The sequence below is a fragment of the Oryx dammah genome, unplaced genomic scaffold (genome assembly GCF_014754425.2).
Source record: "Oryx dammah isolate SB20612 unplaced genomic scaffold, SCBI_Odam_1.1 HiC_scaffold_23, whole genome shotgun sequence".
In the NCBI taxonomy this organism is placed as follows: Eukaryota; Metazoa; Chordata; class Mammalia; order Artiodactyla; family Bovidae; genus Oryx; species Oryx dammah.
This window is the reverse complement of record NW_024070207.1, coordinates 65,169,285-65,187,642: the sequence shown is the minus strand read 5'-3', so window position 1 is coordinate 65,187,642 and position 18,358 is coordinate 65,169,285. Positions and strand designations below refer to the sequence as shown.

Genomic DNA, 18,358 nt, shown 5'->3' with positions numbered 1-18,358 from the left:
CAGGGAAGCCCAGAGTGTTGCAGTTCATGGGGTCACAAAGTGTCAGACATGACTTAAAGACTGACCAACAACAACTTTTTTTTTAATCAAATTCATTGATGAGCCCTATTAGTTTCCCAGTAGCATCTTTAAGATTTTCTATGTATAGGATCATGTCATCTACAGTGACAAACAGTGAAAAATTCCTCTTTTGCAATTTGAATTTCCTTTACTTCTGTGATTGCTGTAGCTAGCACTTCCAAAGTTATGTTGCATAAAACTGTCTAGCATAGATACCTTTGTCTTGTTTCTGACCTTAGAGGGAATGCTTTAAACTTTTTATCACTGAGTATGATGTTAGCTGTAGGTTTGTCATATATGTCCTTTATTATGTTGAGGTTATATTCACTCTATGCCCACTTTCTGAAGAGTTTTTATCATGAATGGGTGCTGAATTTGGTAAAAAAAAAATGCATGTATTGAAATGATCATATGGTTTTTATTTTAAATTTGTTGATGGGATGTATTACATTGATTGATTTGCAGATGTTGAAAAATCCTTACATCCCTGGGCTACAACCCTTGAATTCCACTTGATCATGATATATGATCTTTTAAATATATTGTTGTATATGGACTTCTGGTGTTTTGTTGAGGAGTTTTGCATTTATGTTCATTAGTTATATTGGCCTGTAATTTTCTTTTATTGAGGTATCTTCGTGTGCTTTTAGTATCAGGGTGATGATGGGCTCATACAATGAGTTTGGAAGTTTTCTTTCCTCTGCAATTTTTGAAATAGTTTCAGAATGATAGGTGGCAACTCTTCTCTAAATGTTTGATAAAATTTTCATGTAAAGTCATCAGGTCTTGGATGTTGTTTTTCATTCAGGCCCTGGGCTTTTTTTCATTTTGAATCATAGTTTCCATTTCAGTGCTTTTGATTAGCCTGCTCATATTATCTTTTTTTTTTTTTTTTCTGGTTCAGTCTAGGGAGACTGTACCTTTCTAAGAATTTGTAAATTTTTTCCAAGTTATCCATTTTATTTGCATACAGTTGCTCATAGTAGTCTTTTATGATCCTTGCTATTTCTGTGATGTCAGTTCTAACTTCTTTTTCATTTCTATTGATTTGAGAATTCTCACTTTTTTCTTCATGTATCTGGCTAAGGGCTTATCAATTCTGTTTATCTTTTCAAAGAACTAGCTTTTAGTTTCATTAATCTTTGTAATTGTTTTCTTTCTCTTTATTTCATTTATTTCTCCTCTGATATTTATGATTTTTTTCCTTCTACTAACTTTGTGCTTCATTGGTTCCTCGTTTTCTAGTTGTTTTACATGTAAAGTTAGGTTGTTTATTTGAGATTTTTCTTTTTTCTTGATATAAGATTGTACTGTTATAAAATTCCCTCTTAAAATTGCTTTTGCTGCATCTCATACATTTTGGACGATTGTGCTTTCATTTTCATTATTTCTAGATTTTTTTAAAATTTTCATTTGATTTCTTCAGTGATCTATTGTTTGTTTAGTAGCATATTGTCGAGCCACCATGTGTTTCTGTTTTTTAGAATTTTTTTTCTTGAAGTTTATTTCTAATCTCATAGAGTTGTAATCGGAAAAGATACTTGATATTTTTTCAATTTTCTTAAATTTACCAAGGCTCACCTTATTGCCCAGCATGTGCTTAATCCAGGAGAATGTTCCATGTGCACTTGTGAAGAATATATAGTCTGCTGTTTTTAGATGTAATGCTCTATAAATATCAACTAAGTCCAACTCATCTAAAGTGTCACTTAGGGCCTGTGTTCCTTATTAATTTTCACCCAGATGATCTGTCCATTATTAAAGTGTGGTATTATTTTCCCCCACTATTATTGTGTTACTGTAGATTTCTCCTTTTTGGTTGTTCATATTTGCCTTACATATTGAGGCACTACTATGTTGAGTGCATATATATATTTATAATTGTTATACTTTCTTCTTAGTTTGAACCCTTGATCATTATCTACTGTCCTTCTTTCTCTCTTATAACAGTCTATATTTCAAAGTCTGTTTTGTCTGATGTGAGCATTGCTCTCCCACCTTTCTTTTGTTTTCTATGGAATAGCTTCTCCCATCCCCTTACTTTCAGTCTGTATGCGTCCCTCGGTCTAGAAAAGACCGGGAAAAGCGAGAAAAGACCCATTTTAAATCTAGGACTCATAGAGACTGAAAGTGAGAGGATGAAAATATATATTACACAGAAATGGTAATCAACAGAAAGCTGGACTTGGAATACTCATATCAGACAAAATAGGCTTTAAAATAGAGACCATTGCAAGAGACAAAGGACACTACATAATGACAAAAAGATCAAGAATAAGATATGACAATTGGAAATAAAATTGCAGGATACAAAATTAATACAGAAAAATATATTGCATTCTTATATATTAACAGTGAAAGTTCAGAAAGAGAAATTAAGAAAAAATATCATTCACCATTAAAATAAAAAAAAAATAAAACACCTATTATACAGAGTGAAGTAAGTCAGAAAGAAAAACACCAATATAGTATATTAATGCATATATATGGAATTTAGAAAGGTGATAATGATGACCCTATATGCAAGACAGCAAAAGAGACACAGATGTAAAGAACAGACTTTTGGACTCTGTGGGAGAAGGCAAAGGTGGGATGATTTGAGATAATAACATTGAAACATGTATATTACCATATGTGAAACAGATCACCAGTCCAGGTTCAATGCATAAGACAGGGAGATCAGGGCTGGTGCACTGGGACAAACCTGAGGGATGGGATGGGGAGGGAGATGGGAGGGGGGTTCAGGATGGGGAACACGTGTACACCCATGGCTGATTCATGTCAATGTATGGCAAAAACCACTACAATATTATAATTAGCCTCCAATTAAAATAAATACATTTTTAAAACAGAAAAAAAATAAAAAAGAAAAACAACCTAGGAATAAACATACCTAAGGAGGCAAAGGACCTGTACCCAGAAAACTGTAAGATACTGATGAATTTAATCAAAGACAACACAAATGGATGGAGAGATATACCATAATCTTGGATTCGAAGAATCAATATTGTCAAACTGACTATATTACTCAAAGCAATCTACTGATTCAGTGCAATCTCTATCAAATTACCTAGGCCATTTTCACAGAATTAACACAAAGTATTTTACAATTGTATGGAAACAAAAAGACCCCAAATAGTCAAAGAAATCTTAAGGAAGAAAAATGAAGCTGGAGAAATCAGACTATATAAACTTCAGACTATATTGCAAAGCTACAGTCATCAAAACAGTGTGATGCTGTCACACACACAAAAAAAAACAGAAATGTAGATTAATGGAAAAGGATAGAATGTCCAAAGATAGACCTATGCATTTATGGTCACCTAATATATGACAAAGGAGGCAAAAATATGAATGGGCAAAAGACAATCACTTCAATAAGTGGTTCTGAGATAGCTGACAGCTACATATAAAAAATGAAATTGAAACACTCCATAACGCAAATAAACTCAGACTTCCCTTGCAGCTAGTTGCTAGGAGTCCATCTGCCATTGCAAGGAACATGGGGATCCACCCCTGATCTGAGAAGATTCTACTAAGCTAAGATTCAACTAAGCTAGTGTGTTGCAAATACTGAATTCCATGCACCTTAGAACACATGCTCTGCACAAGACAGCCACTACAATGAGAAGCCCAGGCACTGCAACTAGAGAGTATCTCCTGCTCACTTCAAGAAGAGAAAGCCTATGTGCAGCAACAAAGACCCAGCACAACCAAAAAATAATTTAAAAAATAGAATAACGTATTTTTAAATAGAATAAACTCAAAAAAAAATATTAAAGACCTAAATGTAAAGCCAGATACTATAAAAGATCTTAGAGGAAAATATAGGCATAACACACCTTGACGTAAATTGCTACAAGATCCTTTTTGTTCCACCTCCTAGAGTAATGAAAATATGCTGCTGCTGCTAAGTTGCTTTAGTCGTGTCCGACTCTGTGCGACCCCATAGATGGTATCCCATCAGGCTCCACAGTCCCTGGAATTCTGCAGGCAAGAACACTGGAGTGGGTTGCCATTTCCTTCTCCAATGCATGAAAGTGAAAAGTGAAAGTGAAAGTGAAGTCGTGTCTGACTCTTTGTGACCCCATAGATTGCAGCCTACCACGTTCCTCCGTCCATGGGATTTTCCAGGCAAGAGTACTGGAGTGAAGTGCCATTGCCTTCTCTGAATGAAAATATGCACTACTATGTAAAAAATTGATAATTAATGAGAGCCTACTATAGCACAGGGAACTCTACTCGATGCTCTGTGTTGACCTAAATGGGAAGCCTAAAACTAAAAAAGAGGAGATATGTGTATACATATAACTGATTTACTTTGCTGTACAGCAGAAACACAACATTGTAAAGCAACCATGCTACAAAAAGATTAATAAAATATATAATACAAAAATAAACAAATGGAATCTAATTAAACCTAAAAGAGCTTTTACAGCAAAAAATAAAAATAAAAAACCTATAAACAAAACAAAAAGGCAACCCCTAGAATGGGAGAAATTATTTGTAAATGAAGCAACCAACCAAAGAAGACACACAGATGGCCCAAAGGCACATAAACAAATGCTCAACATCACTAATTATTTTTGTTGCTCAGTCATGTCCATCTGTTTGTGAACCCATGGACTGCAGCAGGTCAGGATTCCCTGTCCTTCACCATCTCCTAGAGCTTGCTCAAACTCATGTTCATAGAGTCAGTGATGCCATCCAACTAATTATTAAAGAAATTCAAACAAAAACTACAGTGAGCTATCACCTCATGGTCAGAATGGCCATCATCAAAAAGGCTACAAATAGCAAGTGCTGCAGAGGATGTGGAGAAAGGGGAACACTCCTTCACTGTTGGTGAGAATGTAAATTAGTACAGCTACTATTGAGAACAGTATGGAGGTTACTTAAACTAAGACTAAAACTCTGATATGACCCAGCAATCCCGGTCCTGGCCATATACAAGAAGAAAGCCATGATTCCAAAAGATACATGCACCCTATAGTGTTCACTGCAGCACTATTTACAATAGCCAGGATACGGAAGCAACCTAAATATCCATCAACAGAGGAACATATAAAGAAGATATGGCACATATATACAGTGTAATATCACTTGGTCATAAAAAAAGAGAATGAAATAATGCTATTTGCAACAACGTGGATGGACCTAGAGATTGTCATACTGAGTGAAGTAAGTCAGACAGAGAAAGACAAATATATCACTTATATATGAAATCTTTAAAAAGGTACAAATTAACTTATTTACAAAACAGAAATAGAATCCCAGATGTGGAAAACATACTTATGGTTACCAAGGCATAAGCAGGGGAAGGACAAATTGGGAGATGGGGATTGACATATACACAGTACCATATATAGAATAGAGAACTAATAAGGACCTGCTGTATGTATAGTGCAGGGAACTCTACTGAGTACTCTGTAATGGTCTATATAGGAAAAAAATTTTAAAAAGAGTAAATATGTATGTATAACTGATTCATTTTGTTGTACACCTGAAAGTAACACATTTTAAATCAACTATATTCCAATAAAAATTTTAAAAATCAATAATGTACATTTAAAATTTGTTAAAAGGTAGCTCTTGTGTTTTCCACAATAAATAAAATAAAGATAATTATTACAGATAAAAAATTATTTGTGATTTTCAGGCTTAACTACAGGGAATTATAATTCCCTTTCTAAAGGCTTTTCCTGAAAAGTTTCATGAGAAAAGTTGCCTTCTTTATGCCAGAGTTGGTACAGAGACAGTGTTTTGCACTGTCTGAGGAGTATTGCAGTCAAGGTTTCAGGCCCTCTGACTTGTCATGCTCTTTCACAGATTTACATGCCTACCTTGGCAACCTCATTCCTATCACTTTTATCTGAGCTCATGGGATCACATGCTGTTCAGACCTTCTGCTGAGAACTCCTTATCAGGGAAACCTTGAAGTTACTTTTATCCACGCTGATCCACTCCACTCCTATCCTTATGCTCTCACCCTTGCCCTTGCCTCCAACTTCAAGGTCAATATAAGTGTGGAGGTCTTCTGTTTGGGTCTCCTTCAATTGTGACACAAGCTCCACATCTGTGCTGATACTACTGACACTTACCAATGGGTTATTCGATGGGTAAAACAGAAAATGGGTAATTGGCATTTCCTCCAACTTTAGCTTTACGCTTATATCAGATATTTCTGTACTAGCCTACTGAAAACTCAAATGAAATTTTGGCCAACCTAATATATTGCCATAAGGAATTAAATACTTAATTCTTATTTTTTTCTGTTTTCTTTGTGTGTGCTTTAAAATTTTTCCAACTTTATTGAATTATAATTAACAAATAAACATTGTATATATTTAAGATGTATAATGTGATAGTTTTATATATGTATACATTGTGATTGATTACCACAATCAAGCTAATTAATATATCCATCATCTCACAAACTTCCTTGTGTGTGTGGCAAGGAAGATCTATTTGGTAAGCTAATTTCAAGCATACAATACAGTATTTTAACTATAGTTTACCTATGCTGTACTTTAGATGCTGTACTTTAGATCTCTAGAACTTACTCAATTGGCATAACTGAATGTACCCTGAGAATAATATTCCCCTGTTTCCCAACCCTTCAGTACCTGGTAACCACCATTTTATTTCCTGGTTTTATAAGCTTGATTTTTTTAGATTCTGTACATAAATAAGATTATGCAGAACTTCTCTTTCTGAGCGTGCCTTGTTTCACTTATAATAATGTCTTCCAGGTTCATCCAGGTTGTTTCAATAGCAGAATTTCCTTATTTTAAAGACCGAATAACATTTCAATGTATATAGATAGATAGATAGATAGATAGATAGATAGATAGGAGAAACTTATATACTAGGACACAATGTGATCCATAGAAATATTACATTTTCTTTATGCATTCATTTTTCCATGGAGACTTAGATTGATTCCTTAAGTTGGCTATTGTGAAAAATGCTGTAATCAACAGCAGAATGCAGATATCTCTTAAAGATACAGATTTTATTTCCTTTGGATATATACCGAGAATCAGAGTTCCTGTATCACATGGTAATTTTACTTATTTTTTGAGGACCCTCCATATTGTTTTCCATAATAGCTGTACTAATTTACATTCTTACCAACAGTATGTGTTCCTTTTGTATTTTTTTTAAATTCTTTATTTTTCCCCCCAGCTTTACTGAAACTAAATCAAATTCTAAGATGTTTAAAGCATGCAGAATGATGGTTTGATACATATATACATGGTGAAAGGATTCTTCCTATAAAGCTAATTAACACATTTATTAACTTATATGTTTAAATTTCTGTGACATTTAGGTTCCACTCTCTTAGCACATTTCAACTATACAATATAGTGTTATCAGTTATAGTCATCAGATTATACGTTAGATCCTCACACCTCATTCAACTTATAAATGAAAACTTAATTCCATTTACCAACGTATCTCTATTTCTCCCACTCCTCAGATCCTAGTAACCACTTTTCTACCATTTGTATCTATAAATTCAACTTTTTAATATAAATTTATTTATTTTATTTATTTTTTTTTTATTTTTATTTTACTTTAGAATATTGTATTGGTTTTGCCATACAGTGACATGAATCTGCCATGGGTGTACACGTGTTCCCAATCCTGAACCCCCCTCTCACCTCCCTCCCCATACCATCTCTCTGGGTCATCCCAGTGCACCAACCCCAAGCATCCTAATTGCTTTACAATATTCTATTGGTTTTGCCATACATCAACATGAATCTGCCACAGGTATACACGTGTTCCCCATCCTGAACGCCCCTCCCTCCTCCCTCCCTGTACCATCCCTCTGGGTCGTCTCAGTGCACCAGCCCCAAGCATCCAGTATCATGCATCGAACCTGGACTGGCGATTCGTTTCATATATGATGTTATACATGTTTCAATGCCATTCTCCCAAATCATCCCACCCTCTCCCTCTAAATTCCACATATAGGTGATATCATGCAGTATTTGTTTTGCCCTGCCTGGCTTATTTCATGTAGCATAATGTGCTCAGATTCATCCAAGTCATTGCAAATGACAGAATTGCCCTCCTTTTAAGTTTGAATAATATTCCATTTTATATACCTATTCACCCACTGACAGACACACTAGGTTGTTTCCTTACCTTGACTATTGTGAATAACACTGTTATGAACTTAGCAATACAGGTACCACTTTGAGATAATTATTTCATTTCACCTAGCTATTTACTCAGAATTGGAATTGCTAGATTATACAGGAATTGTATTATTAATTTTTTGAGGAATCTTCACACTGTTTTCCATAGTGGCAGTACCCACATACAATGCCTCTAACAGTGCGCAAAAGTTCCCTTCGCCTCACATCTTCACCAATATATGACGTCTTGTCTTTTTTATAATGGTCATTCTAACATGTATGAGATGATATATCATTATGGTTTAATTGCATTTTCCTGATGATTAGTGATTTTGAGCACCTTTGATGTATCTGGTGTCCATTTGTATGTCTTAACAGTGTCCCACAGGTTTTTCATAGGTTGGCTTCTTTTTTAATTTGTTTCAAGATATTTTTTGATCTCCCTTTTGATTTCTTTTGTGACCCATTAATTGTTCAGGAATGTGTTGCTTAGTTTCCACATATTTGTAGATTTTCTAACCTTTCTCTTCTTGTTGATTTCTAGTTTCATATATCGTGGTCTGAAAATATATTTGATATGATTTCAATTTTCTTAAATTTGCTGACTTGTTTTGTGCTGCATCATATGATATATCCTCAGGAATATTCTGTGTGTACTTGAAAAGAATATGTATTCTGTTTCTGTTGAATGGAAAGAATGTTAGGTCCATTTGGTCTGCTCTATTTTTCAAGTCCATCATTTTCTTGTTGATTTTCTGCCTGAATAATCTTTTCATTGTTGAAAGTTGGATATTGAAATCTTCTACTATTAATCTAGTATTCTCTATTTCTCCCTTCAGATCTGTTAGTATTTGCTTAATATGTTTAGTTGCTCCAATGATGGGTGGGTATATATTTATGATTTATATCTCCTTGATAGGTTGATCTTTTATCACTATATAGTGACCTTCCTTATTACTGTTCTTGGCTTAAAGTCTATTCTCTCTGATATAAGTATAGCTACCATGTTTTCTTTTTGTTTTCACTTGTATGGAATATCTTTTTCCATCACTTCTCTTTGTCAAAGTCTGTTTTGAAATTGATATGGGTGTTTCATAGGCAGCATAGAGTGGATTTTTTCCATCAATTCTGCCACTTTGTGGCTTTTTGTTGGTGAATTCAATCATTTTACACTTATTGTAATATTTGTATGTAAGTGTATAGTAATGCCATCTTCTTAATTTCTTTCTGGTTGTTTTGTTTCCTCCTCCCTTTGTCTCTGCCTGCTTTCATAAATTGGTTATTGTTTGTAGTAGTACACTCTGTTTCTCCTTTCCTCTTTTATTTGTGGGTGTACTCTAGTTTGTTTGTTTGTTTGTTTTCCCCTGTGGCTACCTTGTGAAACATACAAAACATGTAATAGATAAAACAGTCCTTTTTAGGCCTATAGCAAGTCATCTTCAAATGCTTAAAAAATCTCTGCCATTTTACTCCTTCTTTTAATTATTGATGCTATAATTTGTCTCTTTATATGTTATGTATTTGTTAACAACTAGTAGTAGCTACACTTATTTTTACTAGTCTTTAATTTTTATAACATAATTAAGTGGTAAACACATCAACTATTAATAATGTCTAGTTACTGCTTTCTAAATCTATTTTTCACCTTCACCAGTGTGTGTATACTTTTGTATGTTATTATGTCATTGATTAGTGTGCTTTCATTTCAGGTTGAAGAAATCCTTTCAGCATTTCTTGCAAGACAGGTCTAGTGAGAGTGAACTTTCTCATCTTTTGTTTACCTAGGAAACTCTTATTTCTCATATCTGAAGGTTAACTTTAACAGATAAGGTACTCTTGGATGGCAATTTTTATTTTTCAACACTTTAAATGTGTCATGTCATTCTCTCCTGGCCCGCAGAGTTTTTTGTGTTTTGGTTTGTTTTGTTTTTCTGAGAAAACCCCTCCTAGCCTAATGGGAGTTTCTTTGTGTGTCACTTTCTTTTCATCCCTGGCTGCTTTTATGATTCTTTCTTGTTGATTTTGACATTTATTATAATGGCCATAGAGAAGGTCTTTTTGCACAGAGAGAATCAGGTATCCTATCAGCTTAATGGGCTTGTAAGTCTAAGTCTTTCCCAAGGTTTGAGAAGTTCTCAGCTATTACTTCTTTAAATAAACTCTCTGTTCCCTTCTCCCTCTCTTCTCCTTCTGGACTTCTATTATTTAAATATTTGACTTTCTTATAAAATTAGATAGCTCTCATAGGCTTTCTTTACTCTTAAAATCTTAATTTCCTCTTCTCATCTAATTTCTAACTTATTTATCCATTCCTATCCTCCAAGTAATTTATTGGCACTTCCACCCGATTTACATTACTATAGATGCTCTCTATTGCATTCATTTCATTCATTGAATCCTTCAGCTCCAAAATTTCAGTTCATATATATATATATATATATATATATATATATATTTAGTCTATGGTTAAGAAATCTCTCTGTTAACTACATTTATTCCTAATTTCATTGAATCCTATTTCAGAATTTTCTTGTAGCTCACTGACTTTCTTTTCAACAGCTATTTTCAAGTATATATCAGATCACAATAGTCTATGATTTGGGGTTTAGTTGCTGGAAATTATATTAATAATTATCATCTTATGATGCCACATTTTCTTAATTTTTTCCCTATAGCTTCTAGTTATGCATTCTGCTTCTGCATTTGAGGTATCAGATACCTCTTTTGTTGTTGTTTGGTCACTAAGTCATGTCAGACTCTTTCCTACCCCATGGACTGCAACATGCCAGACTTCCCTGTCCTTCACTATCTTCTCGGGGTTTGCTCAAGCTCATGTCCATTGAGTCAGTGATACCATCTAACTATCTCATCCTCTCATTCTGCCCTCAATCTCTCCTAGCATCAAGGTATTTTCCATAAAGTTGTCTCTTCGCATCAGATGTCCAAAGTATTGGTGCTTTGGCTTCAGCATCAGTCCTTCCAATGAATACTCAGGGTTGATTTCCTTTAGGATTGACTAGTTTGATCTCTTTGCTGTCCGAGGGACTCTCAGAGTCTTTTCCAGCACCACAATTTGAAAGAATCAATTCTTGGGCACTCACCCTTCTTTATGGCCCAACTCTCACATGCATACATGACTACTGGAAAAACTATAGCTTTGACTATACGGACCTTTGTCGGCAAAGTGATGTCTTTTTGTCTAGGTTTGTTCATAGCTTTTATTCCATGAAGCAAGTGTCTTTTAATTTCGTGACCACAGTCACCCTCTTCAGTGATTTTGGAGCCCAATAAACTAATATCTGTCAATGTTTCCACTTTTTCCCCATCTATTTGCCATGAAGTGATGGGACTGGATGCCTTAATCTTAGTGTTTTTTAATGTTGAGTTATAAGCCAGGTTTTTCAATATCCTTTTCCACCCTCATTAAGAGACTAAGAGTTTTTCCAAGAGAACACACTGGTCATAGCAAACATCCTCTTCCAACAACACAAGAGATAAGCTTTTATGTCTTTGATTCTTAGGTTGACTATTATGTGTTTTCCAGAAGATAGCACTATAACCCAAGTTTATGATTTCTCCCTTCTTCACCATCTGTGCTGTTTTTGGCTATGCTCATTGTCTACCAGAGCTCTCAGGAGTTTACTCTTGCAGATGCACCTCAGAGCACACGCAAGAAGCAGCTAGCAGAATGGGAAGAGATGTGAGTCTAGCATTTAGTGTATTTGGATATTGCAGACATGGTAAGAAATTCCCCAGTGATGACACACCCAGAGACATATGAGTGGACTTTTTACTGAGCACAGTTCTTTCAAGGTCATTTGAAATTCTTATCTGTCTCTTCTTCATTATCTTCCCTCCCTCCAGTCACAGTGCTCCCACCTTAGTACTTTAGATGCTGGTGGAGAAAAATTTATTTCTCTATCTGCATCCCATCCAGCTAAAATAGTCAGACCCTCTCTTATGGTCCCATTCTTTCACAGCAGATTAGTCTCTACTAAATGAATCAGCTCCAATCAGGGCCTTTTTAAGGGTGGGGAGGTGTAAATAAATTTTCTATTACCACTTCATCTGGAATCAAATTTATCTTTGTTGTGGCAAAATGTGTATTTTTCTTGTTTATTCTTTTTCTCCAATGATGTGTTGGAGTCTCCCTTCAGGAGGATTGTTGTTCTGCAAGTTCTCTTTCATGGGTAAGTGCTCAACATTTACCCAATCCTTGCCAAACAGGACCAAGAGGAGTCCAAACAGTCCTGTTGGTCCTGTCGGTTCTGCATAATGTACAGAAGTTTGTCTGTCTCCTATCAGCTGCACTGATGGATAAGATTCTTCTTGGTTCCTTTGGAGCTAAGTGCAAGGTCTGGAAATCTCCACAAAGTTGCCTTTGTTCACATATGGATACCTACTTTATTGATTAAAAAGTAGTTCATAAAGGAGGAATATCTTATGCCAATTACTGACATCACTTTTAATCCATTTTGAGTTTATTTTGTTTACAGCTTAGGATAAGAGCCTTGTTTTAGTCTTATTCCTGTGACTATACAGCTTTCCCACCAACAATTATTGAAGACACTGACCTTTACCCATTATAGAGTCTTGGCACCTTTGCAGTAAATTAATTGACCATATATGCTATGCATGGGCTTATTTTTAGGCTTTCCATTCTATTCCATTGTTCTATGTGTCTGTTTTTATGCCAATACCATATCCTTTTTGATGCATAGTTGATTTACAATATTGCATTAGGTTCAGGTGTTCAGTAAAGTGATTATGCATATATTTTTTTCAGATTATTTGCTATTGTAAGTTATTACAAGATATTGAATATTTTATCCTGAATTATATGGTAAATCCTTGTTGCTTATGTATTTTATATATAATAATGTGTATCTGTTAATCCCATACTCTTAATTTATCCCCTAAGTTTCCTCTTTGGTAGCCATAAGTTTGTTTCCTATGTCTATGGGTCTTTTTCTGTTTTCAAATAGGTTCTTTTGTATTATTTTTTTAGATTCCACGTGTAAACAATGTTATATAATATTTTCTTTGACTTACTTCATTGGTATGATATTCTCTAGGTCATCCATGTTGCCACAAATGGCAACATTTCATCCCTTTTTAATGATGAGTAATATTCTCTCGTGTATATATGTGCCACACCTTCTTTATCCACTCATCTTTCCATGGACATTTAGGTTGCTCCCATGTATTTGCTATTGTAAATAGTTCTATGAACATTGGATTGCATGTATCTTTTAAAATTAGAGTTTTCATTCTTTTTCAGATATATGTCCAGGCATAAAATTGCTGGATATTATACAACACTGTTTTGATTACTATGAAAGAATCTGAAAGCATGAGTCACTCTGTCGTGTCCTACTCTTTGCGACCCTATGGACTATAGCCCGCCAAGCCCCTCTATCCATGGGATTCTCCCAGCAAGAATACTGGAGTGGAAAGCCATTCCCTTCTCCAGGGGATCATCTCAGCCCAGGGACTGAACCCAAATTTCCTGCATTACAGGCAGATTCTTTATCATCTGAGCTACCAGGGGAGCCATTCTGATAGCTTTGTAATATGGCTTTAAATCAGAAAATGTGATGCCTCCAACCTGATAAAAGCTTTTAAAGATTGCTTTGGCTATCCACAATTTTTTTTTCTTATTAAAGGATAATCAATTTATAATGTTGTATTAGTTTTTGGTGTACAGTAAGGTGATTTAAAGCCAATGGGTATTTTTTAGTCCTCATATTATCTTATCTTTCTGCAGCATTTATATAATTGAATTTTCCTATCTCGACATATCCATTCTCTGGATTTCTTGACATTGTCCTACTTCCCAGATTATTTATTCACCTCCTATATATATGATCACTTAGCTTCAGTCTTGTCTGTGGACTCTTCATCTTTCCCATGCCTTTAAGTTTTAGAATTTCTTAGATCCCAGAACTTGGCTCTCTCTTTCATATTCTTTCCTTAAGTAAACTCACCCAGACCCATGAATTTGATTGACTTTCTAAAGTAATTTACTAAAACATACTCTAATATTATTTGATCAAAGTTATTAATTCTGAGTATTTCATTTTGAAAACCTTCAACTCTTGGTATAGGTGAATTTTTCTAGATAATAAAGTCACCTAAGAAATGAAATTTTGATTGTTCCTGCTCTTTGAGGTATATTTAGAACTATAAGTTATATATCTTTACTGAATACATTCATGTGATTGAGATAGAGACTGTTAAACTTAGGAAAAGAATTACTTGAAGTAGAATATATATCCTCGGATAAATGCAGAATATTTGTCCTCAAAAGTATTTCTAAAAAACTAACATAAGGACTGTGTGCATGTGTGTTTAGTAGTTCAATCGTGCCCAAATCTTTGCAACCCTTTGGGCTGTAGCCCATCAGGATCCTCTGTCTATGGATTTTTCCAGGTAAAAATACTGGAGTGTGTTGCCATGCGCTCCTCCAGGGGATCTTCCTGACCCAGGAATCAAACTCTCATCTCCTGTGTCTCCTGCATTGCAGGTGGATTCTTTACCTACTGAGCCATCAAGGAAGGCCCAACATAAAGACTATCTATGTTTAATATTCAATAGTTTTAGTTTACTTGAGCAAATTAAGAAAATTGTAAAATATTTATGTTGGAGTATATGCTGACAGTTTTCTTGGAAAAAATAGGAATACTGTTTAATTCTAAAAAGTAAAACATTAGAAATGACTTAAACAGAATAGGCCAATAGACATGTATTTTTACTTTAGTTGCATTTATTTTTTACTCTTCCTCCATCCAATCAGTCTCACTGTCTGATATATCAGAACTATATCCCATAGCTTTACAACGGATCAGGAGGTGACTTTCTTTATTTTTAGGAATCTCCATTTTGACTTTGGGTGTACATTGTTCTTTAGTTTTGCATGATCTTGGCTGTGGTGTAGTCAAATGTCCTGTTGGTTGTGCAAATGAAGATCTTGATGACTGTGTATCTAAACATCTTGATGGTTGGGCAACTGAACATCTTGGTAACTGGGCAACTGAAGGTTTTGATGATGGAATCAAAGATACTGACGTTTGTGGATATGAAGATACTGATGATAGTGGAATTGAACTTTGTAGTGTTTGTGGAGTTGAAGATCTTGGTAATGGTGCAATTGAAGACCTTGATGTTGATGGAACCACATATCTTGGTGGTGGTGGAAGTGACAATATTAGTCTTGATGGAACTGAAGATCTTGGTGATTGCACATCTGATGCAGAGTCATTTAGATCTGTAACTGCAGCCCTCGATTGAATTCTAGGTGAAGTTACTGGAGGAGATAAAGGTGGAGGCATTTCCTGATCTTCACTTTGTGGGACTAAATCATCTGGTATCAGTTCATAATATTGGAAAGGTTCAGGTGTTGGAGGAGAGAAATCTGTTTCAGGTGATGCAATTAGAAGAGCTGTATCAGGAGTAGTCTGCAGGCAATCAGGAGGTGGTGATGCTGCTGGATCACTGAAAACAGTTGGTGTAAGTGAAGTCAGGGAATGCATTACTGAGGAAATACTTGTCCTCTTTGAAGCTCTTAATACAGCTAACCAATCAGGTGGTAGTGGAGGTGGTGAATTGGGTGCTGTGGGACTCACGAACACCTCTGTTTTAAGACGAGTTCGAGATTGGGGTTGCAAGTCTTCTCCCATTCCAGTTCCATAATTGACATAGGTATGTGAATTTTTCACATCGCCAGCTCCATGCATTGGCTGTTGTAGAGGGCTGGATAATACCTTTCCTACAGTTCTTGTTAGACGTTTACTGATTTCACTAAATGGGAAAGTGCAAAATGAATTTTCAGCTGATTGATCTACATGTGAATGAGAGGTCTCACCACAGGCATCTATGATATGGTCCACAGTAATATTATCTTCTATCAGTTGACCTTGAGGCACACATTTTGGCTCATATGGATAATCTAGGTGTTTCTTCTTTTGCTTGACCATCCCTCCCTTTTGTTCTTCACCCTCAGAATATGAAACAGGACAAATCTTTAAACTTTCTCTACCATCTTGGCAGTAACTACCAGGCATAGTAAGAGATGATGTCTGTACACAGGAATCATGTTTTCCATATCTTTTAACAGATTTGGAAGAGTATACTTGCTGTGATTGAAAAGCTGTATTTTGAAATATCCTCTTTGATTTTCTAACTTGCAAGGACACGCCTTCATTTGGATCATCTTGGGTAATGCCATCAGTTAACTGGATTACACTCTGTTGTAAAGTGTTAAGTTTGAAATAGAGCCTATCGACCTCTTTGGTTAGTTCCCCAAAACATGTATTCAGTATATTTATTAGATCATTTACTTGTCTAGCTATATTGTTTAAAGACATCGGGGTTACATAAACTAACTCCTCTCGAATTTTTCTGGGCCCTGCTGATTGATTTGAGGGCCCTTCATCTTCTTCTTCATTTAACGACATTTCAGAACCACATTAGTTTACTAGGAAAAGTTGCAAGGGCTCACCTGTCTCACCTCTTTTGAGCATCTGCAACTCTTTTCAGACTCACTCCAAGCTTTACAGGGTTTTGAATTCTGCCGGCAACATCCAGCAATTGGCAGACACTGCTTGTATGTGAGAATAAAAGCTCCTGCCTCCAGTTTTTGAGCAGTAGTAACCTGGCAACCAAGTCCTATGTCAGAATCTTAATATTGCACAAGCAGCGAGAGAATAATGCCTTCAAATCATGGCCACGCCCCTCTGGCCCTCCATCTCTGGAACTAGTTTCACAAAGAAGAGACCAGCCAGAGAGAAACAAACAGGGTTACCACCTAACCTCTCATTTAATGTTTCTCAAAATATGGCCCTAGATATGAGACCATATTATCCCATGTGACCACCAACTTACTTCACTGACTTTAAATAGCATTTGTCTCTCATCTGATTCCAAAAATTATCTTACACTTGAAATATTTGTTCTGAGCTCCACTTGGATATCAACGTGTTCTCTTATTCTACCCACACCTATCTCTCCCCCCTGCATCTCTTATTTCTGAATACGACAAGTCCATCAATCCAGTTACTCATGTCCAAAACTTGGTGATTCACTTTATCCTTGATACTTCTCATTTCCACATCCAGTCTACAATATGGTCAGTTCTATCTCAAATTATATTCCCCAATGTATCTACTTCTCTCCACCTGCCTTACCACTAGTAAATTTCTCACCATCTTTGATCAGAATGATCAGAGGAGCCTTCTAAATAGTGTTCCTATTCTTCTTTTTCCCCCTTCCAATCTATTCTCCTTCTTCATCTATATGTCTGTGTATCCTTAAATTCATCATCTATCAAAGTAAGTGTTTAAAATATTCAATTTATAAAGACCTCTAGGTAAGATGGTAAGGTATAGCTAAATGACACACACAAAAAAAACTCATCCTCAATAAATTATATGAACAAAAATGAATTTTAAAATGAAAAATAAATACTTCAGCACCATAAAAAAAATAAGGGGCATAATCCCCTACCATGTACTAGGGAAATTGATGTCCAAAGACATGGAGACCAAGGATTTTAGGAACTTGTACACAACTTCTATTCACATTGCTTAAGGAGTGTCTTGATGATGGGGTTGAGGCTGGTATTGACTGGAAGAAGTTGGTAAGCATTTAGAAAAGTGTCACTCATAACTAAAATCTGTAGGGAAAGGGCTGAAAAAAAGCAAATGAGTTTCCAGGGTGAAAGATACAAGGTATCTCTCTCTCCTCCATACTTCCACACTGACACAAGAGTTTTTTTAAAAACAACTTTCCCAGACTCTCTAGCTGGGAGAAATATGGGAAAGAGAATACAGAATGTCTTAAATAATCAGAGCTAGCCATGAAATTAAAAGATGCTTACTCCTTGGAAGAAAAGTTATGACCAACCTAGATAGCATGTTGAAAAGCAGAGGCATTACTTTGCCAACAAAGGTCCATCTAGTTAAGGCTATGGTTTTTCCAGTGGTCATGTATGGATGTGAGAGTTGGACTGTGAAGAAAGCTGAGCACCGAAGAATTGCTGCTTTTGAACTGTGGTGTTGGAGAAGACTCTTGAGAGTCCCTTGGACTGCAAGGAGATCCAACCAGTCCATTCTGAAGGAGATCAGCCCTGGGATTTCTTTGGAGGGAAT

General features: G+C 35.6%; 1 protein-coding gene across 1 annotated transcript; it reads right to left on the bottom strand.

Moving 5' to 3' along the window:
* Nucleotides 1–14,983: 14,983 nt before the first annotated feature.
* On the bottom strand, nt 14,984–16,666 carry LOC120881618 (wiskott-Aldrich syndrome protein family member 1-like). The gene has a single exon (XM_040265315.1). The coding sequence runs from the start codon at nt 16,664–16,666 to the stop codon at nt 14,984–14,986; it is 1,683 nt and encodes a 560-aa protein (XP_040121249.1).
* Between the last annotated feature and the right edge of the window lie 1,692 nt (nt 16,667–18,358).